Source organism: Lutra lutra, chromosome 7 (genome assembly GCF_902655055.1).
Source record: "Lutra lutra chromosome 7, mLutLut1.2, whole genome shotgun sequence".
Lineage (NCBI taxonomy): Eukaryota > Metazoa > Chordata > Mammalia > Carnivora > Mustelidae > Lutra > Lutra lutra.
The window spans coordinates 53,141,941-53,161,576 of NC_062284.1; the positions used below are offsets into that span (position 1 = coordinate 53,141,941).

At 37.3% G+C, this 19,636-nt stretch overlaps 1 protein-coding gene across 4 annotated transcripts in view; it reads left to right on the top strand.

Annotated features, from left to right (window-relative positions):
* Positions 1-19,636, top strand: part of SLC12A6 (solute carrier family 12 member 6) — a 91,637-nt gene that overhangs the window by 52,882 nt on the left and 19,119 nt on the right. For all 4 annotated transcript variants that reach the window (XR_007128466.1, XM_047735339.1, XM_047735340.1 and 1 more), the window contains 6 exons: positions 10,529-10,623; positions 11,797-11,928; positions 13,220-13,366; positions 15,346-15,400; positions 16,575-16,705; positions 17,574-17,815. Coding sequence is in view for 3 of the 4 variants with exons in the window: in XM_047735339.1 (XP_047591295.1) it covers positions 10,529-10,623; positions 11,797-11,928; positions 13,220-13,366; positions 15,346-15,400; positions 16,575-16,705; positions 17,574-17,815 (802 nt within the window). In the remaining variant the exon portion in view is untranslated. The remainder of the gene's footprint in view (positions 1-10,528; positions 10,624-11,796; positions 11,929-13,219; positions 13,367-15,345; positions 15,401-16,574; positions 16,706-17,573; positions 17,816-19,636) is intronic.

Here is a 19,636-nt window from a genome sequence, read left to right on the forward strand (position 1 = left end):
AAGAATCTTGCCGGCTCTCTCTAAAAATCTTGCTTAGGGGCACCTAGCTGGCTCAGTCAGTGGAGCATGTGACTCTTGATCTAGGAGTTCGAGTTTGAGCCCCACCTTAGATGTAGAGATTACTTAGAAACAAAATCTTGGGAAAAAAAATCTTGTTTAGCATAATTTGGCCTGGTAGGTTAGAAAGTGCTTCAGTTGCCTTGCCTGCTGAATGGAATTTATAATATTTTTCAGACCTTCTAAATGTTCTTCCTGTCAGTAGGGCACAGTCATTTTAATGTATTTGTTGTTCCCACTGACTCATCAGATCTCTCATAAAACTCAGGGTCAGGCTGAGCCACTATATGGAAGAGTGAAACTTCTATTGTGGTAAAGAATTAAGTTGTATACTAAAATTTATGAACTTTTCTGTGTGTGTATTTGTATAATTTTTAATTTAAAACATTTTAGTAAGCAAGTAAGCAAATGAGCAGTGGGCCCTAGCAGTTTTAAAACAATTTTTACCAAACATTCGTGGAAAAATAATTCCTCTTCTACAATTTCTCTCAGAGAACAGGAAAACAAACAGTCCCTACCTCAGTTTGAGGATTGTGTAACTTTGATACCAAAACTTAGCAATGACAATATGAGACAAGTATAGGCCAGCTTTAGTTATGAATACAGATACAGATGTCCTAAATGAAATATATGCAATCTAAATCAAGCAATACATATATTTTAAATTACCCCTGAGACCAGTTTGGGTTTCTGCTAGAAATACATGGTTGGGGCACCTGGGTGGTTCAGTTGCTTAAGCAACGGCTTTCAGCTCAGGTCATGATCCTGGACTCCTGGGATCAAGTCCCACATTGGGCTTCCAGCTCCATGGGGAGTTTCCTTCTCTCTCTGACCTTCTCCCTTGTCATGCTCTCACTCTCTCTCTCTCTCTCTGTCAAATAAATAAAAATAAAATCTTTTTTTAAAAGTTAAGGGAAAAAAAGGAATACATGGTTGGTTTACCATTAAAAATCAATGTATAGGGAGCGCCTGGGTGGCTCAGTGGGTTAAAGCCTCTGCTTTCAGCTCAGGTCATGATCCCAGGGTGGGATCGAGCCCCACATTCCCACATCAGGCTCTCTGCTCAGCAGGGAGCCTGCTTCCTCTTCTCTCTCTGCCTGTCTCTCAGCCTGCTTATGATCTGTGTCAAATAAATAAATGAAATCTTTAAAAAAAAATCAATGTATATAATTCAGTATGTTAACCAAAGGAGATTAGGGGCACCTGGGTGCCTCAGTCAGTCAGTTAAGCTTCCGACTCTTGATTTTGGCTCCAGTTGTGATCTCAGTGTTGTGAGATAGAGTCCTGTATGGCTTGCACTGGGCATAGAGCCTGTTTAAGATTCTCTCTCTCCCTCTGCCCAAATTCCCCCACCCCTTAAAAAAAAGGAGATTAAAAAATGAATCATCATAACTGATGCAGGAAAAGAATTTCATTTGAAATCTATCCATTATTTAAATTCATGAGTTTGTATTGATACTTTAAGAAACTAATTGGTCACCATTGGACTATTCTAGTGAATTAATTCATTATTCTGAAAATTAGTTAATAAAAGGAAAGAATGAAGTATGTATCTTACCTGACAATACCAACAGATAACCAAATAGTATATTAGAGAAAGTATCTCTTTATAAAAGTATTTCAGGTAATAAATTAAGGAAGAATAATAGAAAAGAGTATCACCACTTTGTAAACCTTATAAATTAATGGGTTTAGTCATTAATCACCAACAGTTGTTAGTATCTCAAAAATAAAGAAAATTAGATGACATGTATCTCTCTCTCTCTCTTTTTTTAAGATTTTATTTATTTATTTGACAGAGAGAGACACAGTGGGAGACGGAACACAAGCAGAGGGAGTGGGAGGAGGAGAAGCAAGCCTCCCACTAAGCAGTGACCCCAATGTGGGGCTCAATCCTAGGACCCTGGAATTGTGACCTGAGCCAAAGGCGCCTAAAGACTGAGCCACTCAGGCACCCGCAAATGATGTGTATCTCTTAGCAGAAGATCAAAATTCCACTGTGAAGGAGTTTTCCTACCTCTCCTCTAAAAATACTGAATGTTGATAAGCCTCTAGATCTAAGTAGCAATAGATAGGAAATAAAAAAAACAGTAACAACAATAAACAGTATTACGTGGATGTCATCATCAAAATCAGAAACTCTAGGGGGCGCAAGAGTGGCTCAGGTCAGTTAAGCATCTGCCTTTGGCTCAGGTCTTAATCTCAGGGTCCTGAGATCAAGCCCCGTGTTGGGCAACCTGCCTCTCCCTCCCTCTACCTCCTTTCCCCTGCTCATGTTCTCTCTCTCTCTCTCTCCAATAAATAAAATCTTAAAAAAAAAATTGGAAACTCTGCTGAACATATGACCTGTTTTCTTCAAATAAATTGTAGAGAAAAAGAGAATAAGCTATTGACTTAAGAGATATAGCAATCAGTTATAATGTATGACTCTTGACTACTTATTCCAACACTGTAAAATCAAAAACATAATTTATAACATTTGAGACAACCTTTCATGTTCACATAGTCACATAGTTAGACCCAGACCTGTGCCAAGGGAAATTAAGTACATTTACTGCTCTTGTTCTGCCTAGCTCAGACCAGCAAAGACCGTTTGACAAGATCAGAAGACTAAGGGAAGAATCTGAGATTGATTTATCTTAGCCCCAAATTATAGTATAAGTGGCAAATTACAAAAAGCACAATGTGGAGATAATATCACTGCAACAATAAAGTTTTTATAAAGAACAAGACATTTGATACACCATTTTTCCTCTACAAAAAAAATTGTGTGCCATAAAGGATGGAAATTTGAAATCTGTAATAGAATCAATTGCACTTGTATCAGTTTTTGTTTGAATTGTACAGTGAAACACTGTTAAATTCCCAGTAGTGTTAGCATTATCTGGATAGTAAAATCAGGGTAAAAAACCAACATGATGATCTGATGAACTGTTTAATTCATAGAGAGCAGTCTCAGAAGATGCCTTCCAATGGAATTCTCTCAGGATTCTGGATAATCCTAAAAGAGCCCTAGGGCATGGATTTGGTTCTTATTAGTTCCTGCACAGTAAAACTTACTTACTATTCAGAAACTCTAGAACTTCCCATTCCATTTGAGATTTCCTGAGGCCACAGTAGTGACCCAGACTTCTGAAAGGCTCTACTATCTATCTATCTGTCTATTTATCTATTTTAATTTTTTTTAGAGAGAAAGAGCATGTGAGTGGAGGGGTAGAGGGAGAGGGAGAATCTTAAGCAGGCTCCATGCTCAGCACAGAGCCCAACCAAGGGCTTGATCTCACAACCTTGAGATCATGATCTGAGCCAAAATCAAGAGTCAAACGCTTAACCAACTGAGCTACCCAGGTAGGTATCCCTTTTTTTAAGGCTTTTTTTAATCCCTTTTTTAAGGCTGTACTTTTGAAGCAGTGTGATCTCCCACCAAGAAACTGAGATTGACAATGGATCCATGCCTTTCAGTTAACCACTCCTGATGAGAACTTTGTTTCTTGCCTGGAAAGCCTTACTCTTTCATGATTGACGAGGAGCTCTGTGGGACCCTCACATTCCCAACACCACCACATGTAGACCCTGATAAGACTATCTTAGAGGCATCATTAGTCTCATAAATGTAGGCAAAGTCTCCAGGAATATTCTTCTACCCACCCCCCCAATTTAAGCAGGCAAGCAGAGTTGGGCAGAAACATCTAGGATTAAAGTGTCAGGAAGTTGCAGTGGTTGCATTTGAAACTTGCGACTCCAGAAGCTGCAAATGTAGAGGTGGCAGGACTGCAGTGGGGTGTGGGGGGGTGGGTAGTTGTCAGGACAAGGCTTGGACCAGCAGGCAGCAGAATGGGGCAGGATAGTTCTGAAGCCAGATTTTTTTTTTAAACCAACAATATTGTAAGGCTACTGGACCAGCAGGGAAGAAGTATGTTGGGTCTGGGACTTCTCATATAACCCTCAAGAGGGGTGAAGTGGTCCAGAGTCTGTGATACAAAACTATTAAAAGTTCAAATCAATAACAGGTGCAGTTAGGAAGATGAGCATACTACTCAGGAATGAAAGACTGTTTAGAGAGAACAAATGGAACTTGTAGAAAAGAAAAGCTAGTTATTGATATAAAATGTAAAGTTAACAGATCAGAAACAGGTAAAAGGGGTTTGTGAACCAAACAAAAGGAAAAACTACGGGCGCCTGGGTGGCTCAGTGGGTTAAGCCGCTGCCTTCGGCTCAGGTCATGATCTCGGAGTCCTGGGATTGAGTCCCGCATCGGGCTCTCTGCTCAGCAGGGAGCCTGCTTCCTCCTGTCTCTCTGCCTGCCTCTCTGCCTGCTTGTGATCTCTCTCTGTCAAATAAATAAATAAAATCTTTAAAAAAAAAAAAAAAAAAAGGAAAAACTACACCTAGACATATCTTAATGAAGCTGCAGAACACCAGAAAAAGATCTTGAAATCAGCCAGAGAGGAAGTGCACGTCATCAAAGGAACAGTAGAATGACAGAATTCTCAATGGCAAAACAAATAATGTCTTAGTGTTTGCACAGCTGTTATTATCCTAGAATTTGTGCTTATTAACAAGACGCTCAGTAATAAGGACAAAATACAGACGTCTGTTGCTAAATAAAAGCCAAGAACATCTTACACCATGAAACTTGCTCTAAGCTAGGGGTTTACAACTGTGGACAGTTTTGTCCCCCAGGGGATATTTAGAAATGTTTGAAGACTTTTTTTGATTGTCACTACTGGAGATGCTACTGGCAGCTAGTTACTCGCAGCTAGGGATGCTCTTAAACAGCCTACAGTGCACTGGATATCCTCCACAACAAATAGTTATGTGCTGAGTTTGAGAAACTCCTCTAATGGAATTCTCAAGAAGATACCTCAAGTAAAGGCGAAATGATCCCAGAAGACTAGTACTCTGAAATGCAACAAAAATATTGAACAAATAGAACTATAAACATGGACCTTCACCCAAGTCAGCGTTGTCTCTGTAAAATATTTTTACTATCTTGTGTATTAAAATAAGCTGCTAGAAATATTGGACAGAACAGTAATATGTAAATCAGAGGAGAGAACAAAGTGTTTGAAAGTCTTTGTTATTGTTTGGGAGGGTGACTGTTTTTTAAACTCACTTAACGGTTTGGGATTTTTTGGTTTTTAAGATTTTATTTAATTATTTGAGAGAGGGGGAGAGAGAGAGAGAGATCATGGGAGGGGGCAGGATGGAGGAAGAAGCAGCCTACCCCTGCTGAGCAGGAAGCCGCATGTGGGATTCGACCCCAAGACCCTGGAATGATGACCTGGGCCAAAGGCAGACACTTAACCGGCTGAGCCACCCAGGTGCCCCTTTATAGTTTAAGTAAAATATGTGGAAAATTTCAAAAGTAATTACTGAAAGAATAGATAGAATGTGGAAACTCCAAAAGAGGAAAGAGAACAAATGGAATAAGGGAAAAACAAACCAAAAATCCAGAGAGAAGAAATGAGAATGAATCCTAAAGAAAAAAGACCAAATGGAAATTTTAAAATGGTAGAATCCAATCTAAACATATAAATTGCTGTGTTTGATGGACTGAACTTGACAATTAAAAAGACAGATCATCAGGTTTTTAAAAATACAACTATCTGCTATTTACAAGAGTTGTACCCAAAACATAAGGACCCAGAAAAAATGGACAGTTGAAAGACAGAGGACATTGAACCAAAGGACAGCTGTATAGTTATTGTCATACTTTCTATTGTCTTAGAGTTTATTCTGCTCTCTCTCTAGCTTGCTAAAATAGGTACTTATCTCAAACAATTTTTATTTTTACTTTGCTAATGTAAAACTAGGACAATAGCTTCTCATTGAAGTGCTACTTTTGGTGGATCCTACAAGTTTCAATAGCTAATTTCTTTGTTGTCATTTTATTTTTTTAAGTATTTTAATCTTGGATCCTTGTGTTGTTTTACAACACTGAGCCATGCCTATATTGCTAGCCCACATAAACTGGGTGATAAAATGTGTGCGTTTAAGCCACTAAATTTGGGAGTAATTTATTATACAGAAAGATAACTATAAACCATGGATGTATATTTAAAATACTTTCTTAGGGGACCTGGGTGGCTCAGTAGGTTAAGCATATGACTCTTGATTTCTGATCGGGTCGTGATCTCACGGTCGTGAGATGGAGCCCTACTTTGGATTCTCCCTCTTCCTCTCCCTCTGCCCTTCTCCCTGTCTCACACACTTGCTTGTTTCTCTCTCTCTCAAAAAAAAAAAGAAAAAACTGCTTTCTTGGTAATTCAACCTTTTGTTACGTGGTTACCTTTTCATTCAGAATAAAATTCTCCCCTTAAAGAAAAATTTATCTGGTGCTAATAAAACCATATCGGCTTTTTTTTGTTGTTGTTAGTATGTGCCTGATCTCTTTACTTTCAGCCTTTGTGTGTCATTATATGTCACTTGTAAAGAGTATATGCCTGGATTTTGTTGTTAGTAGTTTAAAATTGGCATGTGTGAACATTTACACTGTGGAAATTGGCTAACACTGTAAATTGGTTTTGTATGTGTGGTGTGTGTTTTAACTGTCTTTTGTGACTTCACTATACACACAGTGAAAGCGACGTCTTTAAATGCATTGTCTACTGCTATATCCCCAGGACCTAGAGTGCCCAGCACATCATAAGAACTTAATAAATGTGTGGTGAATTAATTGAATAAATGAGTTACTCTGAAGTGGTGATAATTTTAAGCTGTGCCATTCTTTCTGGAATATTTTGAAACAATTAGAGGAAAAGAATTACATTTTCCTTTTTTTTTTAAATAACTTTTTATTGTGGAAATTTCTAAAGGTATAGAAAAGCAGATAGAATAGCATAATGAATCTCCATGAAGCCATCACTCAGTTTTAACAGTATTGAGAATCTGTTTTCAAGCCCTATGTAATTTTTTCTGGGACATCTTTAAGAAAATTCCATCACATGATTTTATTTACCTTTTTTTTAAAGTTTATATTTAAATTTCTCTCAGAATTGTCTTTCTACATTTGATTTGAGTCAGGATTCTAACAGGTTTCACACCTTGGTTGATGAATCATTACCTTTTTTAATTTATGCTATTTATTTGTTGAATGAGTCAGATTATTTGTCATATAGAATTTCTCACATTGTGAATTTGATGATTGCCCCATCTTTATGGTGATGCTTAACATGCTTCTCCTCTGTTTTTTGTGAACTGGTAGTTAGATTTAGAGGCTTGGTTAGATTCAACTTCTATTCTTTTGGTAGGAATACATCATGGGTTGTGCAGTGTACTTTTCATCGTATTAGATTGTTGTCCACTTTTAGCGATGTTGAGATTTTTGAGTTCCTGATCACCCTGATCCATCCATTATAAAATTATGTCTCAGCTTTTCATCTTATGGTTTTAGTAACTATTAGTGATGATTGCCTAGATCCATTTTTTTTCATTAGGGGTTAAAAATTGTTGATTTTTTTTCCTAGATAGATTATTCCATATGCATTAAAATTTTTTTGTGTTTAAATTCCAGTTAACATGCAGTATTATATTAGTTTCAAGCATAGAATATAGTGACTCAACAATTCTTTACATTACTTAGTGCTCATCATGATAGTGTGCTCTAATCCCCATCACCATTTACACCCATCCCCCTAAACCCCTTCCCCTGACAACCTTCAGTTTGTTCTCTATAGTTAAGAGACATACACATGGCTAACAGACACGTGAAAAGATCATCATCACTCATCATCAGGGAAATACAAACCAAAACTATAATGAGTCAGCAAAGTTAAGCTTAGAAGATAAAGCATAGCTCTCTGGGGTGCATCTCTGTTCTAAAAGTTGTAGTTAATGAGTGTTGAAGAAATTGAGGAATTTATTTAGGGATAGCAAGTGTTAGGACTGATACGAGTTCCAGTAAAAGTTAGGATGAAGAACACATTGGGATGCTTAAAACACATAGGAGCATTGTATCCAGTGGTAGAACTAAGAAGAGTAAGACTTTTCCATCAGTTTAAAAGAAATATTTTTTAAAATCAGTTTATGTAGGGTATGGGGATGCCCAGATGGCTCAATTGGTTGAGATTCCGACTCTCTGTCTTAGCTCAGGTCTTGATCTCATAGTCGTGAGTTCATGCCCCAAGTTGGATTCTATGCTGGGTGTGAAGCCTACTTAAAAAAAAAAAATCAGTTTCTAGTGGTGATGGTTACACAACATTGTAACTGTAATGCCTCTGATTTGCACATTTAAAAATGGTTAAAATTGCAAGTTTTGTTTTAAAATTTTACCACAATTTAAAAAATTAATAATGTAATATACCCAAAATTCTAATATTGTATACTTTAAATCAATGAATTATATGATGTCTAAATTATATTTTAATAAAGCTGTTTAAAAAAAATCTATGTATAGAGTTAAGACAGAAATTTCTGTAGAAGTGAAGTTAAAGGGACTGGTCTGGTCCTTGAAAACTGGCTTAAGCATCCTGTTTGACTGCTTTGTCTCTTGTACTCTGTAAATATTTTTTTTTATTTTTTAAGACTTTTTAAAATTTATTTGATAGAGATCACAAGTAGGCAGAGAGGCACGCAGAGAGAGAGAGGGGGGAAGGGAAACAGGCTCCCCGCCAACCAGAGAGCCCAATGCGGGGCTCGATCCCAGAACCCTGGGATCATGACCTGAGCCAAAGGCAGAGGCTTTAACCCACTGAGCCATCCAGGCGCCCCTCAGTAAATATTTTTTTTAATACAATTTTTTTTTTTAATTTGACAGAGAGAAATCACAAGTAGGCAGAGAGGCAGGCAGAGAGAGAGGAGGAAGCAGGCTCCCCACTGAGCAGACAGCCCGATGTGGGGCTTGAACCCAGGACCTGGGATCATGACCTGAGCTGAAGGCAGCGGCTTAACCCACTGAGCCACCCAGGCGCCCCCCTCAGTAAATATTTTTTAAGTGAATCAATAAACAAATGAAAAATTAAAAAACTACAATGAGATATTACACCTGTCAGAATGGCTAAATTTAACAACATAGGAAACAACAGGTGTTAGTGAGGTTATAGAGAAAGGGGAACCTCCTTACAGTTAGTGGGAATCCAGACTGGTGCAGCCACTCAGGAAAACAGTATGGAGGTTCCTCAAAAGTTAAAAATAGAGCTACCCTACGACCCAGCAGTTGCACTACTAGGTATATATACCCAAAGGATGCAAAAATACTGAACCGAAAGGGCACATGCACCCCAATGTTGATAGCAGCAATTGTCCACAATAGTCAAATCATGGAAAGAGCCCAAATGTCTACCCACTGATGATACAAAATGGAATATTATTCAACCATAAAAAAAGAAACCTTGCCATTTGCTATGATATGGCTAGAGCTAGATTGCATTGTACTAAATGAAATAAGTCAGTCAGAGAAAGACAAGTACCGTATGACTTCACTCATGTGTGGAACTTAAGAAACAAAACAGATGACATGATCCAATTATTTTGATAGCTTGTTGGCTATTTCCCAGACTTGTATTTAAAGTTATAAGACTTTAATTTCTTTAACTTTTATATTTGTGTTTATTTCCTGAATACTTAAAAGTGTTAGTTCTTAATTACATTTACATAACTTTTTATTTTCCCTTTCCCTCTATAAGGTAATTATAATTATATATTAACTCTTACACAACAAAAACCCAAAACCATGCAGACTCTATTGTCTGAGGGAACCCACTCTTTTTTTTTCTTCGTAGCTGGTTCACCAGATTCTTCTGGGGTACCTCTTTTTTTTTTTTTTAAAGATTTTATTTATTTATTTGACAGAGAGACAGAGAGGTAACACAAGCAGGGGTAGTGGGAGAGGGAGAAGCAGGCTTCCCGCTGAGCAGGGAGCCTGATGTGGGGCTTGATCCCAGGACTCTGGGATCATGACCCAAGCCAAAGGCAGACGCTTAACAACTGAGCCACCCAGGTGCCCTGGGGTACCTCTTTTAACATAAAACAACAACAACAAAACATGTTTTGTTGTACAAAAATAATGCTTGGTTATGTGACCTAATGTCTTTTTTTTTTAACCTAATGTCGGCTTATAAAAGGCTGGACAACCCTCGAGGTAGAGGGGCTTTTCTATCATTATCAATAGCAGCAGTATATACAGTGTATAGTAATACACTGAGTAAGAACTCAAGAAGCACTTTTTTAAAAATTTTATTCTAGATTTGAGTGACTTTGGGAGTAGAGCCCTAGATAGACTAGAATCCTGAAAGAATAGTGTTTCCAGAGGTCTTCATGCTGTTAAGCCTTCCTGTTGTTTGCTTCTTAGAGATTTAATTTTGCTCCTGTTTTAGAGGGGGCCCCATTCTCTAAACCTGGCTAATTGAGTTCTCCCTAAAATTTGAACATGAAAATGGATTCTGTCATTACAGAGGCAATATGAGGTTATTTGGTGCTGATACTTCTTTAATACCAATGTGAAACTAACTTAATTTCTTTTTTTTTCCAGATGATGGGCATAAGAAAGCTCGAAATGCTTATCTCAATAATTCCAACTATGAAGAAGGAGATGAATATTTTGATAAAAATTTGGCCCTCTTTGAGGTAATATTTGAGAGAAAACTATGGCAGAAATTTCAGGAACAGAGATTTCAAGATAACTGTTTTCTGTCCCATTTAGTTTTAAAACAATACAGGCTGGATAATTTTAAGAACTAATTGTTAAAATATAATACTTACTATAACTTGTCATTATAGTTGACTTACTCTGTATAATCTAATTATCACTAGCTAATAAGTAGCCATTAAATCAGATTTCTGTGAATTGAGGTAGAATTTTGACATCATAGGCATATGGAGAACCTTGCTGTCTAATTCAGCTAGGATTTAAATACTTGCATTGGAATTATTTATGAAGTATAAAGTAGAGTGTTTTTCAACTCTGTTTGGGAAGCCCATCATTTACGGATCAAAAATCAATGTAGGAAATAGGTTGCTCGATCAAGAGGGCCTATATGTCTTCCTTAAGACCATAGGGACTCTGATGGGCTCTGCATTCGGGTTGTTGAGAGGAGCCTGCTTTAGTCCAGCACTGCCTTTGTGTCTAGCTTTGGACAATGATGTGACTTCCAGTTCTCTCAGTGTACCTGTTTTTTAAATGATATCCTCTTTCAGCTTTGTTTAAGAAAAGATCTGAGGTGAATATTAAGTTCAGGCACAAAAATTTTTATTGAGCTGTCTGTGCTTGGTGCAATAAGTAATAGTCATAAATGTTATTAGAATGTTAGTAGCCAAGGGGTGCCAGGGTGGCTCAGTTGGTTAAGTATCCAGCTCTTGCCCTCAGCTCAGGTCTTGATCTCAGAGTCATGATTTCAAGCCCCACATTGGGCTCCATGCTGGGTGTGGAGCCTACTTAAAAAAAAAAATGTTAATAGCCTAAAGAAAGGGGCACTGTAGTTAAAGGTAGTATCATCAATGTTTTTTTCAAGGTTACAGCTATCTGTAGGGGCCAATGTGATTTTGTTTTTACTGTAAAGTTAAGTCATTAGAAAGAGTGATAAAGCTTTTCACTGAAGAATTTTGTAAAGATTTGTATAGTCCTGATTAAGTGATATTTTAATGTGGGAGGAGAATAATGCCTTATTTATAAATTTTCTTAAAATATTTACCTGTGAAATATTTTCTCATTTAATTTGCAACTTTTTGGTAGAGGTCCACTTTGATGCTTATTTCCAGTGTTCTTTATTACTCATTTCTTCCATGTTTCTGGCTTTATAGGAAGAAATGGATACCAGACCAAAGGTATCTTCTCTTCTCAACCGTATGGCCAATTATACTAATCTGACACAAGGAGCAAAGGAACATGAAGAGGCAGAGAACATCACTGAAGGGAAAAAGAAGCCCACCAAGGTGAGACCTACAAAAAACAAGGATAAATAAAAAGAGTCCCACATACAAGAAAGGAAGAAATATCTAGGTCATCACTCCATGCTCAAAAACTATTGAATACTTGATATATGACAGGCACTGTTCTGAGCAGTGGGGTGGTCACATAGAGAAACAGAACATATAATGTCCTATTCTCATGCAGTCTAAATTCTAGTACAAGGAGATAGTTATTAAACTACGTATTATGTGTTGACGATGGTCTAACAAAAATAAAGGCAAGGACAGATGGTAGCTACACTTGTGATGAGCATAGCATAACATATGCAAAGACTTGTCAAATCACTTTGTAGTACACCTGGAGCTAATGTAACATCTTGTGTTAACTTGAGGAATTAATTGATTTTTTTTTTAAAAAGGCAAGGTAAAGATACTGAAACTGGCCAGCAAAGAGAGCCAGGGTAGAAGTTGTTATTGTTGTAGAGAGGTTGGCCAGGGAAAGCCCTTTCTGACAGGGTGATGTTTGTGCAGAGGCCTAACCAATGTGAGACAGTGAGGCCCCCAGTTGGGAGAAGAGCATTCCAGGAAGAGAGAATAGCACTTTCAGAAGAAGAGGGTTCACACCCACCTGCTGATGCCATCTCTCTTTTGTCAGGTGATTCGGTTTTTTAAAAACTAAGTTTCAGGATTTCTCAAAAGGAAAATATGGAACAATATTACAAGTTAGCTTTCTGGTTGTTCAGGAATAAAATGACTCTCAGATCTTCATTTTACCAACTGCATTTACCAGCTACCATGAAGGACTTTTGCCAGAATCTGAAAGAAGTCCATCAAATCATTATTCAATTTTTAAATGGAAAAGGAAAGCTAGAGGCACCTGGCTGACTCAGTCAGTGGAGCGTGCAACTCTTGATCTCAGTGTTGTGAGTTTGAGCCCCATGTTGGCTGTAGAGATTACTTAAAAATAAAATCTTAAAAAAAAAAAGAAAAGAAAAGAGAAACCAATAGTTTCAAAGAACAGAACATTTTAAATTTGGGGGGTATGCTTAAAAGTTTGTGGTCAAATGCCCATGTAAAAGCATAGGGAGACCTGTGTAAAGTAACAATGTATAGCTCTAGGAATATTAAAAAGTTGGTGATCATTTGTAAGATGGAGATTTTATATGTGCCTCTTTTAAGATATTGATTATACTAATTATCTCTTTTGTAAGTAATATAGTAGTTAGGGAATAAGTTTTTATATACAAATAAGAGGATAAAGCATCTTTTCTAGATGACTGTATAATTTTTCTTTTGTCAACATCTTTCTTTTCAGACCCCTCAAATGGGTACTTTCATGGGTGTCTACCTCCCGTGCCTACAAAATATTTTTGGAGTGATCTTGTTTCTACGCCTTACATGGGTCGTGGGCACGGCTGGAGTTCTTCAGGCCTTTGCAATTGTCCTTATCTGCTGCTGCTGTGTAAGTCCCTAGTTGGCTCTTAGAGATTACCTGGATCCTAGAGATCACTCCTAGAGTGATCTTGCAGGAGCTCAAGATTATATGCACTTGACCTCTTTGAGAATAACACAAAGACTAGTAGGAAAAGACTCATGATCTCAACAGGAGAGATTATTTTGATATTAAAGTCTGAAGGATTTTCATTTATTTAGTGTCTCCTCTTTCCTGCTTGTATGCATAGTATGATGTACTGGAAATTACAAAGGAAGACTTATAGAGGAGGTAGAAGATATAGTCCTTGATTCAAAGAATTCAGAATACAAACCATTTGAGTTTGATAGCACCAAAGTTAGAAAATGATGTACTACTCCAATATAGTATTAAGGAAGAACACTGATTGTTGTTTGAGGTGAGGAGTATTTCTTTTGTTTGAAGTCTCATCTGTTACCCCTTCCTCAGAAATTCAGATATGGTTTCCAGGTCTTCTTCCCCACTGTACTGAGAACATTCTGATCTTGAATTTAAACTCCTCTTATCCACAAATCCCAGCCACATCTATCCATTTTATTATAAGTTGGTTATTATTAAAAAATTATTTTTTATTCAACTGTTGGCCTCTTTAATTACCATCATTATTATATCCTCCTCATACATTATGCTCAGCTGGGTGCTATATAAAGCGGGATGAGAAGACACAGTTTGTATCATTAATAACTCAAAATTAATAGTACCATCTTTTTTTTTTTTTTTTTTTTTTTAAACTTTTTCTTAGTCTTAAAACTTCAGGGCCATGTTTGGCTCCTTGATTACCTCTCACATCTATTCAGCTACCAAGGTCGATCAAGTCTCCCTCTGGAATCTCTTACATACAACCCTTCCTTTATATTCCTGTTACTAGCACTACAGTCCTTAATTTTCACTGAACTATAATAGCCTAGTAACAAGTCACTACATCTTCATCTGCTCCCTATCTGCAGTCCATTTTATACTCTGCTGCTACCAGGTAATGTTTTCAAAATAGAGTTTTTATTAGTTCAGAAGTCTTCAGTGGTTCCCCTCCTTACTGAATATTGTTCTTGTAATTGTAGCTAGTCCTTAGTTAGTTTCTGATCTGTTTTCCAAGTTAACTAGGAAACGAGGGTGAGATCAGTGGCTCCTATTAGCACCTAACCTATTGCTTACGATACAGAAGCATTTTAAGAGAATATTCAAGATAACAGTAATGTGACGAGGGCAATGAGTTGAACCACATCATCTCATTTCCGTACTATTAGGAATGGCAGCCAACTCCCTTCATAAAGGTAAGTAAGAGTTAATTTTTCAGAAAGTGCTCTGAGACCCACAGGCAGGAAAATAGTAGAGAAATACAGTAACAATCTTCTCCTTTCACCCTAGGACCCAGCAATCACACTGCTGGGTGTTTACCCTAAAGATATAAATGTAGTGATCTAAAGGGGCACGTGCATCCAAGGTTTATAGCAGCAATGTCCACAAGAGCCAAACTATGGAAAGAGCCCAGGTGTCCATTGACAGATTAATGGATAAAGAAGATGTGGTATATATATACAATGGAATATCATGCAGCCATCGAAAAACCCAAAATCTTGACATTTGCCATGACGTGGATGGAATTAGAGGGTATTATGCTAAGCGAAATAAGTAAATCAGAGAAAGACCAGTATTATACATGTCACTGATATGAGGAATTTGAGAAACAAGATAGTGGGCCATAGCGGAAGGGAAGGGAAAAGAAACAAGACGAAACCAGAGAGGGCTCCTTAAACATAAGAGACTCTTAATCTCAGGAAACAAACTGAGGGTCGCTGGAGGGTAGGGGGGTAAGAGGGATAGTGTGACTGGGCGATGGACATTGGGGAGAGTATGTGCTATGATGAGCACTGTGAATTGTGTAAGACTGATGAATCACAGACCTGTACCCCTGAAACAAATAATACATTATGTGTTAATTTTTAAAAAATCTCCTTTCCCTTCCTTTACAGACAATGTTGACTGCTATCTCCATGAGTGCCATTGCCACTAATGGAGTGGTGCCAGGTCAGTAGGCTAAGATTGGATTTCAGGGATTGTCAATGACCGTATGTTTATGCTATAAAGTCAGAGGTACAAACTTCCGAGGACTAGAATACTATTTAGTCTCTTGGTCATAGACATTCACACTTTGACTTCAGAATACATTCTTTAAGAATCTCTTTATGTTGTAAAGGGGAATATAAACTGGTGCAGCCGCTTCAGAAAAGAGCATGGAGGTTCCTCAAAAAATTAAAGATAGAAATCCATACAGTCCAGTAATTTCACTGCTGGGTATTTATCTGAAGAAGAAAAATAGTAATTCAAAAAGATAGATGCACCTCTCTAGTTTTTGCTGCATTATTTATAATAACCTAGATATGGAAGCAACCTAAGTGCCCATCAGTAGATGAAGATGTGGAGACAGTCTCTCTCTCTCTCTCTCTCACCAGAATATTATTCAACCATAAAAAAGAAAAAAATCTTGCCAAACACAGGTGGACATTATTTCACTTTACACAACTGAAATAAGACGGAGAAAGACAAATACCATATGATTTTACTTATATGTGGAATCCAAAAACATAAATGAACGAAAACCAGACTCATGAATAACAAACTGGTGGTTGTCAAAGAGGAGGGGAATGGAAGAATGGGCAAAATATGTGAGAGGGAATAAGAGGTACAAACTTCTAGTAATAAAATAAATCACAGGGATGAAAAGGATAGCATGGGGAATACATTCAGTCGTATTGTAATAACATTGTGTGGTGTGCGTAACGTACAGAATCGTCAGATCACCGTGTTGTACACTTGAAACTAATATACCATTTATGTCAACTATACTTGAATGAAAAGAAAAAGGAAAATTCTCTGTTCTAAGCTAGAGTCAGTTCGTGTAGCCTTCCTAGCTTATCTTAGAATATATTTTATTGGGCTCTCTCCTGCCTGTAGTAAATGATCTCTGATGTTTACCTAAGCAATACTGACAAATGGTGCTACTTCATGTGGAGCATTAGATGTGCAGCATATTCTACCATAAAGGTTTTATTTTTAACTTCCCATTAGCAAATCTACTTTTTATTACAGAGTTAAAAAAAAAAACAACTTGAAACATTTATCCTTCTTATTTAGGACCTGTTTGCATTCTTCCTACTGATGTACTTTCTTTATCTTGCTTACATTCTGTTTTGTCTTTTAGCTGGGGGCTCATACTTTATGATTTCCCGGGCACTGGGCCCAGAGTTTGGTGGGGCTGTTGGCCTCTGCTTTTATCTTGGTACCACATTTGCAGCTGCCATGTATATCCTTGGTGCCATTGAAATTTTTCTGGTGAGTAATGACTTAATTGTGGTCTGCAGTATAGAAAAGATAGAGATTTGGATTTATTTTGTTGTTTGGTAGCAAAACATCTGAGAGATCCACTTACAGAATCAATCAAGTGATTGACTGTTGACCTGTTACTGACTTTCTCTTGTGAACATAAGTCAGAAAGGTTGAGAGTATCATTTGCCTGCCTCCTGCTTCCCTTCCACCCATTTACCAACACCCTACCATTTCATCCATCAAGTTAAAGTCTTGAAGCAAGACTTGCACTAATAGGGAAAAAGTAAAAGTTTTTATCTTTTTTTATATCTTCATCCCAATTAAATAAAATGTTTTTCATTTCTTTATTCACTGGAATTTTTTTTTTTACTATTTAAAATAATCATAGGTAAGTAGGAATAGTGAGGTAGGACTCAAGATAATCTTAATTATTTTATATAACCCTTTGAATAGATTACTAGAGCTTTTTTTGCTGTTTCCATTTGGAAATGTAGGTATTCAGAATAGCATGTAGACTTTTAAAAAAAAGATAAATGAGGGACACCTGGGTGGCTCAGTGGGTTAAGCCTCTGCCTTTGGCTCAGGTCATGGTCCCAGGTTCCTGGGATCGAGCCCCGAATCGGGCTCTCTGCTCATTGGGAATACTGCTTCCCCCTCTCTCTCTGCCTACTTGTGATATCTTGTCTGTCAAATAAATAAATAAAGTCTTTAAAAAAGAAAAAGATAAATGATATCCAGTTTCTGTAGGAATTAGGTTAAGTCTCCAATCATTTTCTGTCTTAGCTTTGCTTTCCTGTGTGAAAACAAAACTACAACAGCCCTTTTACTTGATGACTTTGAAATGACCTCATTTTCTACTTCTTTTGCTTAACAGGTATACATTGTCCCCCGAGCGGCCATCTTTCGTAGTGATGATGCACTCAAGGAATCAGCAGCCATGCTCAATAACATGCGTGTCTATGGCACAGCCTTCTTGGTCCTCATGGTGTTGGTGGTGTTCATCGGTGTACGCTACGTGAACAAGTTTGCCTCACTTTTCCTGGCCTGTGTCATTGTTTCCATCTTGGCCATCTATGCTGGAGCTATCAAGTCTTCTTTTGCCCCTCCACACTTCCCGTACGTGTCTGTCTCTCTGGCCAGCCATCGTTTACTGGGTAGTCATTGACAATATCTGGTGATGCGATCACTTAGAGTACAATTTCAGTCTCTTGGAGATATTGCTCGTGGGTCAGCTCAGTTAGTGTCTAGGCAGGAAGCCTCCCAGCAAACTTCTCATGTTGATCCTCTTCCTAATGTCCTAAGCATAGAACTGGCAACTCTGAACATCATTTGGATATAGATATGATAAAGATACTAGGTTTTTCTCAAAACCTCCCTATAGTGATTGTGCATATTTGGACAACTATTCATGAAGAGCTTTATGATAGTATAGTTATTACCAGCAAGCTTTGTAAAGTACTTAAATGTTGGACTCCTGTTATTAATATCAAGAGAATCAAAGAAATCTAAACTCTTACCTTAATATTTGTAGTGAATTAAACTTTTTAGCCTGCTGTGAATACCATAGCAGACTTTCTAGTCATAAAGTTAAGAGAAATAAATGTCACGTTGTTTGCATATGTATCTCTATATAAAGATTATATGATACGATATACATAGTGCATAAGTAGTGCAGGTACACTAAAGTGTATTTTTTGAAGTATTGTAATGGATTTGTACAGCTAGGTAACTCTCCAGTCACCTGTTCTCTATTTGACTAGTGGCATAGAGATTGGTTAGCACTGAATTGTGTTGGTAATCTTGTTACAGAAATTGTCTTTGAAAAGTCATCTGGATTATCTAGGTATCAGACTCCTCGCTCCTGTGTTGATTTAACCTGATTACAGAAAAATAGGGTTTTTTTAGATGAAAAACATCTTTAGAGATTAAATGATTTGCCCCAAAGTTAATTCATGGCAGAGAAAGAACATGAACCCTTTGATTTCCTAACTCCTGGTCCAGTATTTCTTCTACTGTACTAAATGATGTTAGTAATAGATTCCATCTTCAATTTTTAGTCTGCTCATTTAGGGACTGCAAATTAGCTGGAAGTTTTGAAAGCGATATTCTGGATATCTTAACTTGAGAAATTCCATTTTGCCTCAAGTTCTCCTTTGATGCTTCTCCTTTTTGGTGGGAAAAAGGTCATGATGTGTGGTACTTTCTTTAAAATATTGACCAGAAGAAGACCAAATTCCCTAGAGGAATGCATGAAACAAGCCTGGGAAATGTTGAGTTGTTGAAGCTGAGTAATGGGTATATGGTTCATTATGTATGTATACTATCATTTTTGCAGATTTAAAAAGTCGCTTTGTACCTCTTGAGAGTTACTTTAACTGTGGGTGTATTATTCTTTTGTTCATATTTATAGCCCTGGGTTAAAGGAAAAAATAAAATCAGCAGTTATTATTTGTAATGTCCTTAAATATCCTCACTCCCACTGGGTCTAGGCTCATGTTCAAAAATAGTTTTCTCTTAGGCCATAGTGGGATGTGCTTTTTATTCCAGCCAAGCTGTCTTTCTTGTAACAGTAGCCAGAAGGTTTGACCTTTAGTGTAACATTTTCAAATGGGTCATTATGAACATAGGCTTTTCTAGGCCAAAAAAAAAAAAAGAAGGGAGGGGTTTTTTTGTTTTTGTTTTTCTTTTTTTTTTTTTTTTAGAAAGAACAAAAGGACTCTGGGATTCTTTTAGACCTAACAATTGGTTAGTAACCTAGAAAATTTGGAAGGTGAGTAAGCATAGTGTCTTCAGACAGTTCTTCTGTTTGAACTCTATCACTACTGGTACCGGTATGACTCAGGCAGACTATTTTATTGCCCTAAACTTTAGTTCCTCCATCCACAACATAGAAATACTAATGCATATTTTGTGAGATGGCTGTCAGGATAAATTTGC